At 30.4% G+C, this 19,716-nt stretch overlaps 1 protein-coding gene across 1 annotated transcript; it reads left to right on the top strand.

Moving 5' to 3' along the window:
• Positions 1-11,178: 11,178 nt before the first annotated feature.
• Positions 11,179-14,088, top strand: LOC133816925 (2-oxoglutarate-dependent dioxygenase DAO-like). Its single transcript, XM_062249267.1, has 3 exons — positions 11,179-11,678; positions 12,571-12,886; positions 13,676-14,088. The coding sequence occupies exons 1-3, from the start codon at positions 11,299-11,301 to the stop codon at positions 13,937-13,939; spliced, it is 960 nt and encodes a 319-aa protein (XP_062105251.1). The 5' UTR covers positions 11,179-11,298; the 3' UTR covers positions 13,940-14,088.
• Positions 14,089-19,716: the final 5,628 nt, after the last annotated feature.

Below are 19,716 nucleotides of genomic sequence, written 5' to 3'. Positions count from 1 at the left end.
TCGAGAATACTGAGAACCCCACCGATAAGCTTTAGAGTGAAGCCCGTATAAGAGAATTCTCCAAAATATATATATAAATTTTGAAACATAGTCGAAAAATATAGGAATATTGCGAATTAAATTATAAAATATATATTTGTTTTTAATTAGTTCGTACCATAGGCTTCAATTACTTTAAGAGTATTCACTTGTTAAAGCGTGTTGTGCTTTATCTTTTTTTTAAAAGGTTTGTCCTATAGTTGCTTTAGATTTGAATCAGATCACATTATGATTCTTTATCAGTGCGAGATTTATTCATTGGATTGGTTAGAAGAACCTTGGCCCCTCCAAAAATTTGTCAAAAAAATTACATAGTAAAAATTTATATAAAAATAAATAAGTGAAAATTATATTTTATATGGGTTTTTTAATAATATGACTTTTTGTTTATAAGTATTATTTTATAGCTTTTTAAAACTTGTATTCCTTTTTATGTGATTTTTTTTCTTATATTTTTGTAAAAAAATCATTAATATGCTATATTTTTGTAAAATATTATTATTATACCATATTTTTTTTTTCATAATTTGATTTTTTTTTATTAAATTTGTCTATACAAACTAAAAAAAGTTTAATTACCATATTTTTGCATATTAAGAGCTAAAAAACCATATTTATGAAAAAATAATGTATGTAGCAATTTTTATGACATAACTAATCTTATTCTCCTCTCAAAAAGAGTCTGCCATTATTTAATTTCTTTTTAGTTAACACCTAATAAAGATAGTTCAAATTGTCAAGCTTGTAGTTTGCCCCAATAAAGTATAGATTCGAAGTCTCTCTGGAACACATATATAACAATGGTTTATATATTTTTAGACTCTGTATTTTGTCTCATTACTTGTTTGAATTCTGTATTTTGACAAATTACTTTTTGGACCTTGTGTTTTATAAAATAGTTCAAATAGACCTCTAAACTAGATTTTGATAAAAGTTTTTTGAACTAAAATCACAAATAATTCATTAAACTAACAACTCAGAACAAAAATACAGTTATTATGCCTAAGAACTGTATTGTTATACTCAATTTTTTATTCATGAAAATCAGATTTAAGGGTCTATTTGAACCATTTTACAAAACACAGGGTCCAAAAAATAATTTGTCAAAATACAGGGTCCAAACAAATAATGAAGCAAAACACAGAGTCTAAAAATGTATAAACCCATATAATAATTGCTATAGTTTTTCGGTTCCCAAAAATATTATTAGGTTAGGCAAGGAATCTAGTTTTATAAAAAAAGGGAGGTAATCATTTGGTAACCTATATTTTTGCAAAATATCGTCTTGGTACCATGTGTTTACAAATAATGCTTATTTGGTACCCTGCATTTTGAAATAGTACATATTTTGTACACTGCATTTTAAAATCGCACATATTTGGTATCCTGTATTTTAAAATTGTACACATTTAGTACCATAAACTCAAATTTAATTAATAAAATTTTACCAATTTAATCAAATTACTCTCAATCATACAAGCTACAAATTATATATAATTGTTGATATTTTGGTCATATTGACAAAATTTTATCAATTAGTATACCAAATATCTATATTTTCAAAATTCGGGATACCGTATGAGTATTATTGAAAACAGAAGATACTATAACGATATTTTGCAAAAATAAAAGGTACCGAATAAATAAATTCCCTATAAAAAAAAATATGTAATCATAGAAACTTGCATAGCATTAATTTATAGTTTATCATTGTGTAAGGATGCTATATATATATATAAAGTGATGATCTTTTATTGGTTTTAGTGGTGTAGATTTCTTCTTGTAACTGAAAAGTAGATGTTAATTATTTTTGTTGTAAATTACTTGGGTAGTTATGTTTTTTAATATATTTGTTAGGTTGAGCATGAAGTATTGCTTGATAAATGAGCAAAAGACAGAAAAAAAGACCTCACAACTACAGATAACAGAATTTCGAATTTTCCATAGTTGGATAAGATTGATTAAAATATATATATATATTAAATAGATTAAAACGCGGTTAAAATACTTAATATTTTATAATTATTGTTATTTACTCCATTAAATAATGGTTTCATTTTTTTAACATACATTGTTTATATCGTTTTGGACTCTTGTTCATTACTCGTTTAGAGTTTATAATTTTTAGAATTTTTTTTGGACCTCGTGTTTTGTAAAATGTTACATTAGGTTAGGACCCTAAAGTCAAAATATTTTTAAATACAAGCAAAATACTCTTACTTATTATAAGAGTTATACTATTTTGGATATTGTACTTTTTGTTTGTTATTCGTTTGGAACTTTTTAGAAATTCTATTCTATTTTAGACTCTAAAACCGACTTTGGTCAAAATATTTTCAAATATGATAAAAATACTCTAAAAATGTAGAGTCCAAACAAATAATAGACAAAAGCACATGGTCCAAAATAGGGTAAGTAACCATTTGGTACCATGTGTTTTTGCAAAGTATCATTTTGGTACCCTTTGTTTTCAATAATGCTCATATGATAACCTGTATTTTAAAATCGTACATATTTGGTACCCTAAACTCAAATTTAATTAATAAAAATTTTCCAATTTAATCAAACTACTGTCAATTATATAAGTTATAAATTTAAATTTAATTACTTAATTACATATAATTGATGACAGTTTGATCATATTGACAAACTTTTATCTATCAAATCTGAGTCTAGGGTATCAAATATATATAATTTTAAAATACAGAGTACCATATGAGTATTATTGAAAACAGAGGTACCAAAATAATACTTTGTAAAAATATAAGATACTAAATAAGTAAATTCCCTCCAAAATAACACTAATTAGTCTTGTCATAGGTGCACGGCTGGAAACTTGTGCTGAATCACTTCACAGAGCCAATGAAAAGGAAAATCATGACAGCAAAGATTGCCATGAAGACATTGATAGTCCCAATAGCCACAAACCATGATTACTTTATCTTATAAAGCCAATACTTAATAAAGCAAGAAAAACATGTCTTTGAACTTCTAAGTATAGGTAAGAGCCATTAGTAACTTTACTAAAAAATGTGAAATTACAACACAAGATATTTGCAACTTTACTAGCATCTAGCAAACTGGAACATATATTACACAAAAGAAATCTAACCATCAAATTATTTATAATTTGAACATGGGGCTGATTTCTTTTTAACAACGGAGAAATTCTCCCATTAGGGGGGAAAATATCAAATCCCGGTTCTACATGTCATGTTCTTTTGTGAAAAGATCATTTGATAGAGTACAAAAGTATTATAGCAGGCCCATGTGTGCTACAGTGTAGGGAATGTTAAAAGTACGAAAACTTTGAACTTCTTCGATTTCACCCATTGAGTGCTTGGAGAGAAGCTTCGAGCTGGGGATGAGTAAGATCCATGGCGGTCATGAGGAAGGTGAGGAGAGGGAATGGAACGTCGGTGGTGGTTTTGGCACCGAGAGGGAGGCCGTCCACGTGAGGCACGTGGATGGGGATGAAGGAGATGATGAGGTCTAGGTGGCTATTTAATTATTTTTAAAATTTTAAAATTAATTAAAATGATTTTTTTTAATAATATATTTATGAGTTGGACCAATCACAGAGTGACATGTGTTGGTCCAGTCACCATATAATGGAGCTCAACTGACGGGAACAGACAGAATTACAATATTAAGATGTTTGTGTACTTTACCCACTAAAAAAAGATTAGGTCCATGCCAGATATTTTCCTCAAATATTGGGTACTTTTGTCGCAAATATCTCTAATATTAATTAATAAAAAAATAAAAGAATGATAAAATAGAAAATAATTGAGCTAAAACTTATAAAAGTATTAAAAGGGACCTAGTTAGAATTAACTTAAAACATTGGCTCTTAGTATATTAGTATACTATATAACCAACAAAATATATATACAAAGTACGACTAAATAATAAATAATATATAATGAAAATATATTTGTACAACACAAATTAATGGGCACAACCTGAAATTGGTTACCAAGTATGAAAAACAAAAGCAGCTTGATGAAGCAATAAAAACTATTAAGTACAAAGTGTAATTAGCCATCGTTTAAACTTTTAAAAACTTGTAACCAGTTATTGTGCTATGTTGTTCACCTGGTTATTATCCTAAAATCTGTAACCAATTACAGTGTCATATTTGTAACTCGTTATGAGTGTGTCATGTTTCTAACTGTCTACTACTCTAAAATTTAGAATCAATTAGTAAAAATTCTAACCAGTTATAGCGTCGTTTGTAACCAGTTACATGTCTAAGTTTGTAGCCAATTATTGTGTCATATTTGTAACTAGCTACTACTCTTAAAATTGGAACTAGTTAATAAAAACTACAACCAATTACAATCTTATGTTTGTAACCAGTTACCACTCTAAAGATTGTAGCCAAGAATTGTCTCATGTTTGTATTATGTTACTAATCTAAAAATTGGAGCCAGTAAATAAAAACTGTATAAACCCTTAAAAAAAATCATAAATAGTGTTTTGGTTTAATTTTTCATTTAATATGTTTATGTCATTCTTTTATATATAATATTATTTATCTATTTGAAATTTATATGACAATGATACAAATTTAATAGATACATTGTAAGTTACTTGTATATGGTATTATTTAAAATTAAGTGATATTGGATTATATCTATTTCAACTTTTTTTAAAAGAATTTAAAATGAAGTATAAAAGAAACAAATGGACAACATTCTTCAAACTATTATTTTTTGTAATGGTAAACGATGATTATATTTTCTTCCTCTTATTTTTTTCTTCTTTCCAATGATTTAACTTCATTAATTACAAGAGAATTTATAACAAATGGCCCAAATTAAGTGCATTTGAAGCCCAATGTCCCCATTCTAAAAATGGTAGAAAAGTGGCCTTTTAGATCATTAATTTACTAAATTACCCCTACTGTATCATTTCTATCATATTTCTCAGTAAAACAACATGAATGAGAGTGATATTACCAAAAAATTTCTCAAAAAAAACAACGAGAACAAGAGGGAGAAGTTGACTGTTTCCTTCTGTGGTCGCCAGCAATTGAATCTCAATTTACTTTCCTCCATTTTTTCCTTTAAAAAGGGAAGGGCACATATGGAATTTCACTATATTAATTTGTTAGAATGTGCCATTTATTGATTATTTTTTAAAGAGAGACATTTATCTAAATAATGTCTAATTTGGTGGCTAATTTGCTTGTTAGCCCTAATTACAATCAATATCAAGCAAAACATTCAAATACAAAAGATCAAATGAATGACTATATTTTCACCCTATGGACTTGGTGGCTCAACATTAAGGTCAATTGGGAAAAAGCTTAAAGCCTACAATTTTTTTATGGAGAAATATGGCCCAAAATAAAAAAAAAGGCCTAAAATTGTATGGTAATAAGATCCAAAGAACAAAAACTCTTCTAAAACTAGGGCCCAAAAAACATTTTCTTTTAAAAATAGGGCTTCAAATTTTTTATAAGCCTAAGGTCACCATCTGTATGGATAAAATTATTAAAAAATCATTTATGTTAAGTTTGAAGCAGATTAATTATGGTCATAGTGTTCACTTAAATTTAAGCTAAAGAGTGAAAACTAATCTAACCATTCTGTTTATTATCAAATTTGGAGGAATGGGTCAAAGTCAATCATCACATATCTCAATTAAATATGTATATAGTCATGAATTGATAATTTTACACAAAATACTTGGTTCGCTAAAAATTACATTTTTACGGTCTAATAAAGTTGTTATTTTTTTATGTTGTTTTCAAGCTATTTTTAAGTTTATCTTGTATTGATGTTTAGTTGTTCATATGCATATTATTTTTTAGTTTATTTTAAGTCAATAAGTAGTTTTCGAGTTGCTTTTGAAATATTTTTGAATTATTTTTTCTGAGACTGTATTTTCGTAATAATAAAAATATAATATTTTGATTTACTAATTAGTTTTACATATATACATGGTAAATATGCTAACAAATTTTCATCATTTCCTTCTTTTTTTTTATTAATTTTATTTTTATGAAATAATTAAAAAAAAATGACTCCTCTCCAATTTATTAACACTCAATTCATGAGAGTAGTAAGAAGTTGATAATATCAATTTACCAAAAAGTCAAACAAAGAGACAATTTGTCAGCATGTTTAGTTGTTTTCTTTGGAAAATTTGTCTTCCACAAACTCAATGTCTTTGTCTCTTAGAAAAGGATTGGATTGAAATATTTTCAACATTTTTTTTCTTCTAAAGAGAACTTAATAATGTGAATTAATTATAATGTATTTGTATAAAACTTTATAATATAATCTCTTATTACAATAAAATTTGAAACATGATAAAAATTACAACCTAATTTATCATTATTCTAATCCAATCCAAAATATATTAATTTTTTTTCCTTTCCTCCAAGAGTAAGCAATCTGTTATAAATTGTGGTCAAGTTGTGATTAATTTTCTTGATGGCAATCTATGAACATGTTTTTAGGGTTAAAATTGAAAATATATATTTTTAATATATATACAAATAGTGGAGCCTACAAATAATAATAGAAGCAGCATATAATTGTGAAAGTATTGAAATTATTATTTATTTGTCACTATAATAATAATAATTATTATTATTATAATAATAATGTCAATATTGTCAATACCTTCTAGAAAGAAGAAAAGGAAAATAAGGCAAAGGACATCACTGCCCCCCCAAAATCTCTATATGTACTCCCCAAAAGAAACAAACAATGGACAAAGCTTATTATTCTATTATTTTTTGCAATGGTAAACGATCATTGTGTCTTTTTTTTTAATAATTTAATTTCATTCATTACAATCAATATTAAGCAAGACTATATATAAAATACAAATATTTATAGATAGGGAGTATTATATGGTAGGCTCTTCAAAAATAGCTTTATTGGTTGGATTCTTTTATATTTTCGATTGATGAACAATTTTTGGTGTAATTTTTTTATGATTGTGTATATTGTAGTTATTTAGAGCATGCTACAAATTTTCAAAAAACTCCGAATAATTTACAGTGACGAAAATTAGGTCCAAATATGCTATTTTCCACTCGCATAAAAAAATTAGTCACGTATGCAACAACCTGTTTTTAAACTTGTTTTCGGCACTGTAAATTATTTAAAATTTTCTGAAAATTTGCAGGATGTTCTAAATAACTACACTATATACGATCACAGAAAAAAATTGCGCCAAAAACTGTTGACGGGTTTATAATACAAAAAAACTCCATAGGTAAAGCTCTTTTTGAAACCCCTACCGTAGAAATTTACGTTAGTTATAAATAATATTTTCACCATATAAATAAAATTATTAAAAAATTCATTCCTGATAAATTTGAAACAAATTAATTTTCATCAAAGGGTTCACTTAATTTTAACTTGCTAATAAAATAGTGACAAACTAACTCAAATAGTGTCTAATAATTGTGTTGTCTTATTCAATTTTTTCTTCATCAAAATTGTGTTTAAGAATCTATTTTAATCATTTTATATTATACAGAGCACAAACAAATAACGAGACAATAAAATAACGAGTCTAAAAAAATATAAACCTAATTTTTTTATAGCTAATATACAAGGAAAGTATGACAAAAATAAAACAATTTTTTTTTTTAAATGTCAATTTTGTTTAGTTGAAGCAATATATGACAGGTTTGTTTTCTAGTCTGCAATAGCTCAGAATCAGATTATATAATAGTGTGTAGTAGAATGTGAATAATATATAGTAATAACGATACAACCGCAGAACCACAGTGTTCTTCTTCATTCAAAATCAAAACACTACAATACAAAATCACTCTCAAACTATACATATTTTTTTTTAGGTAAAATCACTACCGATACATATTTTCAATATTTTAGGTATATGAATAAGTTGTAACTCAATTTTTTTTTTATACGGTAGTGTATAATGTAGTACTGAGTTTTATGCCTTTAATAAAACTATATTTTTTATGTAACACGTTATTGTTATCAATAAAAGAAGTATAAATCATTTTGTTTATTCAATCACATTGTTCGCTTATTTTATTACATAATTATTCAATTAATACAAACATTCATAAAATCCCGAACATATGGATTCTTACAATTATAGTGACTAGATCACAGTGGATTATAGTTATAATCATATGTTCAAAATAACGAGCCCTAAGATTAGATCAGTGCATTGGATTTTCACTAATTAGAAAATCTACGATATGATTTATTTACACATTCGGTGTGTGATGTCTTGTCCAAGGCATTGACCAAGTAGATATGATCAGATGTATTTGGTTACATCGGACTAGGACCGATATTGATTATTGATTGATAGATAAGTATCATTGTTATCGAATCTAATCAATGTCACAACGTTGACCATATGTTAAGTCGATCATAATTCTTAGTGATAATATTCTGCTAATTATATTATTTAAATCTTTTGACTTGTTCGTTACCAGCTGACCCTACGATCTAGCCCATACTTACATCTTGGAGATTTAATAGTATAATTGAGTGGGAATATTATTCATAGATATGAAATCTATAACTTCTGTATGAGAAGTGAAAAGATGATTTCCTTAATTGTTTTGTTTAAAAGGTTAAATGATTGAGATCTCATTTTGGTGATTAAGTTCACGGAAATATCATTTATAATGAATTTAGTGGGAGTAAAGATAAAATACTGATGAGGGGTAAAATGGTAATTTACACACAGCTCGTTAGTAAGTCATCGATAAAAGATTGAGTAACTGTAATGGTTATAACAATGGATAACGCATTTATGGTCTGGAAAATACGTTCTATGAATTCAATTGTTCAATTCCAAGTCTATAGTGGAGTCACGGGGAATTAATGATGTAATGAAATAATTCATAAATAAATTCACGGTAACTTATTGGAGCTTGATTTCATAGATCCGCGGTCCCCGAATCACCTTTGAGTAAATCATCTAAAATGTCTCAAATAATTGATTTAATTATTAATTATGAATTTTTTAAGTTGACTGGGTCAATTTTTGAAAATTTAAGGAGATATGAGAATTGTAGAATAAAAGAACATATTTGAGTAAATTTATTAATATTGATAAATTAGTGTCAATATAAATAAATGAAATTAAATCAAGTTTCAAATTATAATTAATTAATTTGAATAAGGATTTAATTAATTAATTACAATAAATAAATAAAATATTTTGAATTTAGGCCCAATTGAGTTTTAAATTCAAAATAAAGAGATTGAGCCTAATGTCATTTGTGGAATCACAAGACTTTTATATTTTTGTTTATTATTTTAAATAATTTAAATTGAAATTGAAATAAAACCCATTAAGTTGTCTATATAAGAAATATGATATCTAAGATTTTCATAAGTCAGTCTCAATTGATTCATTGGGTAAGTGAAAACCTAGACACTCTAATCCCTTCTTAGCTACTGTCTCTTCTTCTCTCCTAGATCTTTATCTCATGTGTTGAGAACCAACACACACTAATTATAAGTTAATCAAAGGCTTGGTGAGGAAAACTGTGTTGCCAATCTCTTGATAATACTTTGCTACAGAAATGAATCAAGGGTTAGAGAGATTGAAGTAAAGAGTTGTTCGAGTTCTGCTGCGTATTTGTAAGTTTCTACATCTTTGTGTTTATGTTAATTTATGAATCTGATTTTCATATATATGTCATGCTATTCCATGTTTCTATTATGTGTTTGGAAAAATAATAGGAAGTATGCATCAAGATTTAAATTCCAAGATCCTACGTGTAGTTACAGGAGATCTTTCATAAATTTTCAAGAAATTTCAAATAATTTAAGATGTCGAAATCATGATTTAAATAGTCTATTGTACACATGTATATATATATATATATTGAAACAAGCACGCGTGCGCAAGCTGTTTGAATCTTGATTTCGGCATCCTAAATTATTAAGAATTTATTGAAAATTTGTGGGAGGTCTCGTGTAACTACATTATGTAGCGTCATATAAAAAAATTAGAGTTATAACTTATTTATGTACAAAATATATGCATAGGCAGAGATTAAAAATAATCACTACTATTTGTGTCATTACTACTATTTCTATATAAGAGTCACTTGACTCATTTCTAAATTGTGTCATTTTTCCAAAGGTTATTTATATTTTCTCTTTTAGTAAAAATCCCTTTAATTTAGTTATTAGAATTTTAATACACATTTTAAAAAAATGGTGAATTTACTTATTTTGTAATCTTTATTTTTGCAAAGTAACATTTTGTATATTTTTTTTCCTTTTAAATAATGTTCATATGGTACCATGCATTTTAAAATCATACATATTTGGTATCCTAGACTCATATTTGATAAATGAAATTTTGTCAATATGACCAAACTGTCATCAATTATATATAATTAAGTAATTAAATTTAAATTTGGAACTCATATAATTGATAGCAGTTTGATTAAATTAGTAAAATTTTATTAATTAAATTTGAATTTAGAATATAAAATATGTATGATTTTAAAATATAAAGTATCAAATATGTACAATTTAAAATACAAAATACCAAATAAGGATTATGGTAAACCCGATATTTACACCAAATGGTTATCTTTTACTATATATATTATGGACAATTCTTCTATAGGGGTTTCACTTTAAGCCCTACCGGTAGGGCTCTCAGTGTTTCTCGACCCGTGAACAGTTTTCGGCGCGACTTTTTTTTATGACCATGTATATTGTAGCTATTCAGAACATCTGCAAATTTTTAGAAAATTTCGAATAGTTTACAGTACCGAAAACTAGGTTCAAACATATTAATTTGCAGATGCTCTAAATAGCTACAATATACACGGTTATAAAAAAAAGTTGCGCCGAAAACTGTTTACGGGTTGTAAACACTAAGAGCCCTACCGGTAGGACTTGTAGCTATTCAGAGCATCTGCAAATTTTTAGAAAATTTTGAATAGTTTACAGTACCGAAAACTAGGTTCAAACATATTAATTTGCAGATGCTCTAAATAGCTACAATATACACGGTCATAAAAAAAAATTGCGCCGAAAACTGTTTACGGGTTGTAAATACTAGAACCCTACTGGTAGGACTTAAATGAAGCGCCTAGAGAAGAATTCTCCATATATTATATGTAGACTGTGGAGACGTACCTATCTAAATAAACTAATAATAACACCAACAACTCACTGTTATTATTATTTATTTTTAATAAAAAAGATGAAGAAATCGATGCATGGGATGACTTTCTACAGTAATAATTAAAGGCAATTTTTTCGAAAAATGGCAGAACTAGAAGATGAAGAAATGATGATGAGTAGTAATAGCAGAAGAAGAAGTGTTCCAGTGATTGATCTGAGAGAGTTTGAAGATGAAAAAGCTTACACAAAACTGAGAGAAGCTTGTGAAGAATGGGGTTGTTTTAGGATCATCAACCATTCTATACCGTTGGATCTCATGTCGCAGATGAAGACCGTCGTCCGATCACTACTCGATCTTCCGCCGGAGATCAAGGCCAGGAACACCGACGCCATCGCCGGAAGTGGCTACGTGGCTCCTTCTCCGGCCAACCCTCTCTACGAGGCCTTGGGACTCTATGATTTTGGCTCGCCGGAGGCTCTTCGTTGCTTTTGTGATCAATTGGATGTCTCTCCCCACCAAAGGTTAGATTTTTTATTATATTTTACCAAAAAAATTACATACAAAAGAAGCATTTTTGCAATTTTTAGTCCAATAATTCTTAGATAATTTTTTAAAGATTTTTGTTGATTATTATTGCTATTAGTTTATATTTTTACTGTTTTGGAGATTGAATATTGTATTTTTATAATAAAAAAATCTAAAATATGTATTTTTCAATTTCAATCAAGTAATTTTATGTAGAGTGCATATGAGTCCGGTTTTCGGGTGGATCAGGTTCGAGTTTTGCGGGTTTAGAATGGAGGAAAGTGGTAACGAATCCGGTCCAAAATTTTTGAGTTTTGGGTGGGATTGGTAAAAAAAAATAGGCGTTGAACTGAAAATGGGTTTTGGTAAATTTTTTTTTTAAATATCATTTTTATTTTATACTTTTTAATTTTTTTTTTACTTTTCATATATTTTTTTTTAACTTTTGTTGTTAGTTTGGTAACATTGATTTTTTACCAATTGAGTCTTAGTAATTTAAAAAAAAAACATTAACTTTTTCGATTTTTTTTAATTATGTTCGGGTTCGGGTCATGTATCCTTATTTTCAAAACCCGAACTATATCGGATTCGGACTGGATTTCACCCAAATTCGACAGATTTTGAAAAAAATTTGGATTTTTGGGTTGCGGGTTGGACGGTTTGCTGATTTTCAGGTCAAATGTACACTTCTAATTTTATGAACTTTTTACACAAAATTTGTACATAATAACAAATCATTGTATTTTTACAAATAGTGTGTAAAATAAATATGTCTCAATCAAAATACTCTTTTCTCAAATTAACTTTCATAAATTGTAAAAGAAATTTTTATTTTATTTTTAATTTGACTTCAAATTGATGAATGACTAATATATAGTTTATAAGCAGAGAGATAATAGAAAGGTATGGTAGAGCAGTGTATGGATTGGGATTGGAGATTGGGAGAAAAATGGGCAAGAGTTTGGGTTTGGAGAGAGATGTGTTCAAAGGGTGGCCCTCACAGTTCAGAATAAACAAGTATAATTTCAGTGATCTCACATTGGGTTCTTCTGGGGTCCAAATTCATACTGATAATAGCTTCTTGACCATTCTTCAAGAAGATGAAGATGTTGGAGGACTTGAACTCATCACCAAAAATGGTGAGTTTGTGGCTGTGGATCCTTGTCCTGGCACCCTCTTGCTCAATCTTGGTGACATTGCAACGGTAACTAATTTATATATATAAGAAAATTATTAGAAGTCATTGTTTGTTTATAGGTAATTTTAGTATTTTCGGTATAGATATAAGTTGTAATCTTTTTTCTTCAAATAGTTTGTTGTGTGTATAAATATCAAAGCAAACATGTGTCTTTCGGCTTTTATAAATTATTTAAATTTTTTAAATTTTTTTTGAGAAGTCTTTTAAACCTAAATTATAATATAAAAAAAAAAGTATATTGCTGTGGTGAATTCGATTATATTGCACTTGAATAAGTGAAATTTTAGTAGTAAGTTTTCACCTACTAATGATATATATTGTATGTATAAACCCAACTGATAAATTTATATATAACTTAAAAACTATATATTAAACTGATAGTTATATTGATGACGAGTTGGTTGTATAATATATCATATTTATAAGGAAAGTTAGTGAAAATATAAATGTTTAAAATATCACCTAGTAAAGTGACTTATTATTATTATTATTTTATTTGAAAAATAATTTGCCGACACACACTGGACATTTTGTCATGAAATAGTGTGTCGACAGTTGTAGTGTATCGAAAAATCTATTTTGTAAAGAATAATTAATGTGGCTCATTTTGTAAAAAGGATAATTTACAAAACAACCCAATTTATAACATACTTGTCTTGTGTGCCATATATGAAAAATACCAAAATGTATCAAATAAAGTATAAAACAAAACTTTCCAAAGCTTTTATATGTGTTTACACAACTTTTCTCACTTTCCTATTTTATCTTTTATATATTTATAATCTAATAAAATAGGTATGGAGCAATGGGAGGTTCTACAATGTGAAGCATAGAGTAGTTTGCAAAGAAGCTACCATTAGGGTTTCGATAGCTTCATTTATGTTGGGACCAAAGGAGGAAGCTGTGGAAGCACCGGAAGAGTTGGTAGACAGCGAACATCCTCGCCTGTATCTTCCTTTCCATTACGAACATTACAGAAAACTCAGACTTTCCACCAAATTGAGAGCCGGGGAAGCCCTTCAACTTCTACGACCATCACCGCATAATAATACTAATTAATAAGAGTAATTGGTGAAAACAGATTTTTAAAAATTTCAACAATCATTTTAATTTGTCTTTGTTGAGTAATAATTTAATTTTATACATAATGTTACTTTGCAAAATGACTTTCTTTTGACAATTTTTTATAATATAATTTATGATTGAAATTCAAATTCAAGTAAAGTGTTAAGAATTTCTAACAGAGTATCTAGAATTTTTTATTGGGTATCTATGGAATGGTATATGGAAGATTGTTTTTTCCAAAAGTTATGAAAAAAAATTTTATACAAAAAAATTATTTTTCCAAACATCCATGATAAAAACTACACAACTTATTCAATTTAGTAGTTTTGTTTAATTAGACAAAACCACATGTTAGTGTTTAGTTTGTTCATTTAATATTTTTGTAATCTAAAATACTGTATTTTTATTGTATTTTATTTAATATATTGGATAAGATGTAGACATTATTTTAGAGAAAATATCCTCATAGAAAGTATGTGAGTATATTCAACAATTTATAAGAATATGAGTTACTTCACCCATGACCAATTGGTTTTGAGATGGAACCTCATGCTTCTTATTGTTAAGAAAATGAATACTATATTTAGATATTCCTATATTAAGAGTTATTAATATAGCTTTACTAAAATAAGGAAAGGCTTATATTAATTAGTATATATAGGATGACTAAAAAAAATGTGTAGTTTATATGGTTTAGAAAAACCTATAAATTAGTTTTATGTATTCATTCTCATATATCCCAAAACAAAAAGAAGAAAAGCTTAGAGAGAGAAAAGCTTTTGAGAGAATTTTTGTGAGAAAAATTCTTAGGTATAATTGGGGTGTGGGTTGTGAGAAGTGTTGTAAACACTTTGTGTATTTTTTGTTTCTCAATTTCAGTAAAAGAATTGCAGCAGATTTAGACATTTTTGCGTGTGTGTTATTTCCGCTATTATTTTTATTCTCACTAATCTGATTCATAAGAAAATTCGCGTAATTTTTCTCAACAACTGGTATCAGAGCTTTGGTTAGAAATTCTACCAGAAAGTCAGATTTGAGTGGGAGCAATGGCTGCAGACGAAGGAAAGGTGAAACTCGAGAAGTTCGATGGCGCAGATTTTGGATTTTGGAAGATGCAAATCGAAGACTACCTATACCAGAAAAAGCTTTATCAACCTCTCTCAGAAAAGAAGCCAGAGGGTATGAAAGATGAAGATTGGAATCTTCTTGATAGACAAGCCCTCGGAGTTATTCGATTGACGTTGTCTCGCAATGTTGCTTTCAATATAGCAAAGGAAAAGACCACGGCGGGTCTTATGGCAGCACTCTCTAATATGTATGAGAAGCCATCAGCCTCAAACAAAGTTCATTTGATGAGGCGATTATTCAATTTGCGGATGACGGAAGGCTCATCGGTAGCTCAACATCTAAATGAACTCAACACCGTCATAACCCAATTGAGTTCAGTTGGAATTGAGTTTGACGAAGAAGTACGAGCATTAATACTTTTGTCTTCTTTACCAGATAGCTGGAATGCTACAGTCACAGCTGTGAGTAGCTCATCGGGAAGCAATAAGTTAAAATTTGACGATGTTCGTGATCTAGTTCTCAGTGAAGAGATCCGACGGAGAGAGTCGGGTGAATCATCAACCTCTTCAGTATTACATACAGAGTCAAGAGGGAGAAATTCAACTAGAGGGAATGGCCATGGAAGATCGAACTATCGAGGTAAATCCAGAGATAGGAGGTCCAAATCTAGGAATCCCAATAATTCCCAGAGCTCAAAGACCATCGAGTGTTGGAATTGCGGTAAGATTGGACACTACAAAAATCAGTGCAAGAATGCACCGAAAAGCCAAGATGGGAAGGCAGAAGCAAATGTTACTTCTACCTCAGAGGGTGATGATGCGTTGATATGCTCTCTAGAGAGCAAGGAAGAATCTTGGGTGTTAGATTCTGGAGCATCATTCCACGCTACTTCAAAGAAAGAATTCTTTGAGAGGTATGTCCCTGGAAACCTTGGAAAGGTATACCTTGGTGATGACCAACCTTGTGATATTGTTGGTAAAGGTGTGGTGAAGATTAAGTTAAATGGGTCTATTTGGGAGCTGAAGGATGTCAGACATATTCCCGAACTAAGAAAAAACTTGATCTCAGTAGGGCAGTTGGCTAGTGAAGGCTACACTACAAACTTCCAAGGTGATAATTGGAAGATTTCAAAGGGTGCAATGACGGTTGCTCATGGCAAGAAGAGCGGCACACTTTACATGACAGCAGGTGGGTGCTATTCAATTTCAGTTGCAATAGGGAATGAAAATTCTAATATGTGGCACCAGAGACTTGGCCACATGAGTGAGAAAGGGATGAAACTCATGCATTCGAAGGGAAAACTCCCAGGTCTACGATCAATTGAGTTAGATATGTGCGAAGATTGCATACTTGGAAAGCAAAAGAGGGTCAGCTTTCAAACAAGTGGCAGAACCCCAAAGAAGGAAAGGTTAGAGCTGGTTCACTCTGATGTTTGGGGACCAACGACCACTTCATCCATTGGTGGGAAACACTACTTCGTGACTTTTATCGATGATCACTCTCGGAAGGTATGGGTTTACTTTCTGAAGCATAAGTCTGAAGTGTTTGAGGCTTTCAAGAGATGGAAAGCTATGGTTGAAAATGAGACAGGTCTGAAGATTAAAATGCTCAGAACTGACAATGGTGGTGAATATGAAGACAACATATTCAAGAAGTTTTGTTATGAGCACGGAATCAGAATGGAGAGAACCGTGCCAGGCACACCTCAACATAATGGTGTAGCTGAGCGTATGAACCGAACATTGACAGAAAGAGCGAGAAGCATGCGTATACAGTCAGGTTTACCAAAGCAGTTCTGGGCAGAAGCAGTCAACACGGCAGCTTACTTGATTAATCAAGGCCCATCAAGTCCACTAGAGCACAGAATACCAGAGGAGGTATGGAGTGGAAAAGAGATAAACCTATCACATCTAAAAGTTTTCGGTTGTGTAGCTTATGTGCATATTAGTGATCAAGGGAGGAATAAGCTTGATCCCAAATCTAAGAAATGCATATTCATTGGCTATGGCGGGGATGAGTTTGGCTACCGTATTTGGGATGATGAAAACAAAAAGGTCATTCGTAGTAGAGATGTGATTTTCAACGAAAGAGTGATGTACAAGGACAAACACAAAATTGACGCTATTGACTCAGAGCATAGTGGGCCAATATTTGTAGATGGAGATTATGACCCAGATAGTTATGTGACAGAGTCGATTGAGACAAGTCCTCAGCAAAAGGAACTTGTTGGACAAAGCGGTACGCAACAGTCTGACGCAACATTACCTCCTACTCCAGCTCCTGTATTGAGAAGGTCTTCTCGACCTCATGTGCCTAATAGGAGATATATGAACTATTTGTTGTTGACTGATGAAGGAGAGCCTGAATGCTATGATGAAGCATGTCAGACTAGTGATGCAAGCAAGTGGGAGCTTGCCATGAAAGACGAGATGCAGTCTTTGATTTCCAACCAGACATGGGAACTAGTTGAGTTACCCGTGGGTAAGAAGGCACTTCACAACAAATGGGTGTATCGGGTGAAAAAAGAGCATGATGGCTCTAAGAGATATAAAGCCCGATTAGTAGTCAAAGGATTTCAGCAGAAGGAAGGAGTTGACTATACTGAGATTTTTGCTCCTGTTGTAAAGCTCAATACTATTAGATCAGTGTTGAGTATTGTTGCCATTGAAGATCTTCATCTTGAACAGTTAGACGTGAAGACCGCATTTCTTCATGGAGACTTGGATGAGGAGATATACATGCATCAACCAGAAGGTTTTTCAGAGAATGGGAAGAAGAATATGGTATGCAAACTTAAGAAGAGTTTGTATGGCCTAAAACAAGCCCCAAGGCAGTGGTACAAAAAGTTTGACAGTTTTATGCACAAGGAAGGCTTCCAGAAGTGCAACGCTGACCACTGCTGCTATTTCAAAAGATATAGAACTAGCTATATCATTTTGCTACTTTATGTTGATGATATGTTAGTAGCAGATCCAGATATGGATGACATCAGAAGGTTGAAGCAGCAATTGTCAAAAGAGTTTGACATGAAGGACTTAGGTCCAGCAAAGAAGATTCTTGGAATGCAAATCACAAGAGATAAGCATAGAGGGATTTTGCAGTTGTCTCAGTCAGAGTACATCAAACGTGTTTTGCAGAGGTTCAACATAGGCAATGCCAAGCCAGTTAGTACACCGTTGGCAAGTCATTTTCGCCTATCCAAGGGTCAGTCCCCTGAGACAGAGGAAGCCAGAGATTTCATGGCTAAGATTCCTTATGCCTCAGCTATTGGGAGTTTGATGTATGCGATGGTTTGTACAAGACCAGATATTGGACATACAGTGGGAGTTGTTAGCAGGTTTATGTCAAATCTAGGAAAAGCTCACTGGGAAGCAGTGAAGTGGATTTTGAGGTATCTACGAGGCACCACAGATAAGTATTTGTACTTTGGAAAAGGTGAATTAAAAGTACATGGCTATGTAGATACAGACTTCGGAGGTGAAGTCGATCACCGAAAAAGCACCACGGGTTATATATTCACTGTTGGAAATACAGCTGTTAGTTGGATGTCTCAAATGCAAAAGATTGTAGCTTTATCCACTACAGAGGCTGAGTATGTAGCAGTGACTGAAGCCAGTAAAGAGATGATATGGCTTCAAGGTTTGTTGACTGAGCTAGGATTCAAGCAAGAGAATAATGTTTTGCATAGTGATAGTCAGAGTGCGATCCACCTGGCAAAGAATTCAGCATTTCATTCTAGAACCAAGCATATTGGACTTCGTTATCATTTCATCAGATCTTTATTGGAAGATGAAGTGTTAATACTGGAGAAGATCCAAGGAAGTAAGAATTCAGCAGATATGTTGACAAAGACGGTGACGATTGAGAAACTGAAGTTGTGTTCAACTTTAGTTGGCCTGCAAGAGTAATAAGAACGAAAAGCTCTGCTGCATAGAGTAAAGTGTGAAGACAGATTGGAATCAGTCTTCAAGTGGGAGATTGTTAAGAAAATGAATACTATATTTAGATATTCCTATATTAAGAGTTATTAATATAGCTTTACTAAAATAAGGAAATGCTTATATTAATTAGTATATATAGGATGACTAAAAAAAATGTGTGGTTTATATGGTTTAGAAAAACCTATAAATTAGTTTTATGTATTCATTCTCATATATCCCAAAACAAAAAGAAGAAAAGCTTAGAGAGAGAAAAGCTTTTGAGAGAATTTTTGTGAGAAAAATTCTTAGGTATAATTGGGGTGTGGGTTGTGAGAAGTGTTGTAAACACTTTGTGTATTTTTTGTTTCTCAATTTCAGTAAAAGAATTGCAGCAGATTTAGACATTTTTGCGTGTGTGTTATTTCCGCTATTATTTTTATTCTCACTAATCTGATTCATAAGAAAATTCGCGTAATTTTTCCCAACACTTATCATGCACTCCATTCTACTTCTAGACCACTTTCCACATTCTAAATGCTTCTCTATGTGTTTTTTTCAAATGTGTGATTGATTCTTGTGTTTTATTAGATGATAATTCAGACTATATGTTTTATAAAATAGATCAAAATAGTATCATAGACCCAATTTTTATTAAAATATTTTTAATTATAAGATCAATTATTGAGTCATTGGAGATGTGATGAGTTCACAGAAACGGAGAAAGATATCGATGCTAAGAAAAAAATATTATATTTAAAAATATTTTGATCAAAATTAAATTAA

The sequence above is a fragment of the Humulus lupulus genome, chromosome 2 (assembly GCF_963169125.1).
Source record: "Humulus lupulus chromosome 2, drHumLupu1.1, whole genome shotgun sequence".
NCBI classification, from domain to species: domain Eukaryota; kingdom Viridiplantae; phylum Streptophyta; class Magnoliopsida; order Rosales; family Cannabaceae; genus Humulus; species Humulus lupulus.
The sequence above is the reverse complement of the archived record's forward strand: the minus strand, read 5'-3'. Positions and strand labels throughout refer to the sequence as shown.

Excerpts from the sequence above, each read along its gene's own strand:
- LOC133816925 (XM_062249267.1), top strand. The coding sequence starts at position 11,299 with ATGGCAGAACTAGAAGATGAAGAAATGATGATGAGTAGTAATAGCAGA. Across the intron at positions 11,679-12,570 it reads GATGTCTCTCCCCACCAAAG|AGAGATAATAGAAAGGTATG; the intron begins GTTAGATTTTTT and ends GTTTATAAGCAG. Across the intron at positions 12,887-13,675 it reads ATCTTGGTGACATTGCAACG|GTATGGAGCAATGGGAGGTT; the intron begins GTAACTAATTTA and ends CTAATAAAATAG.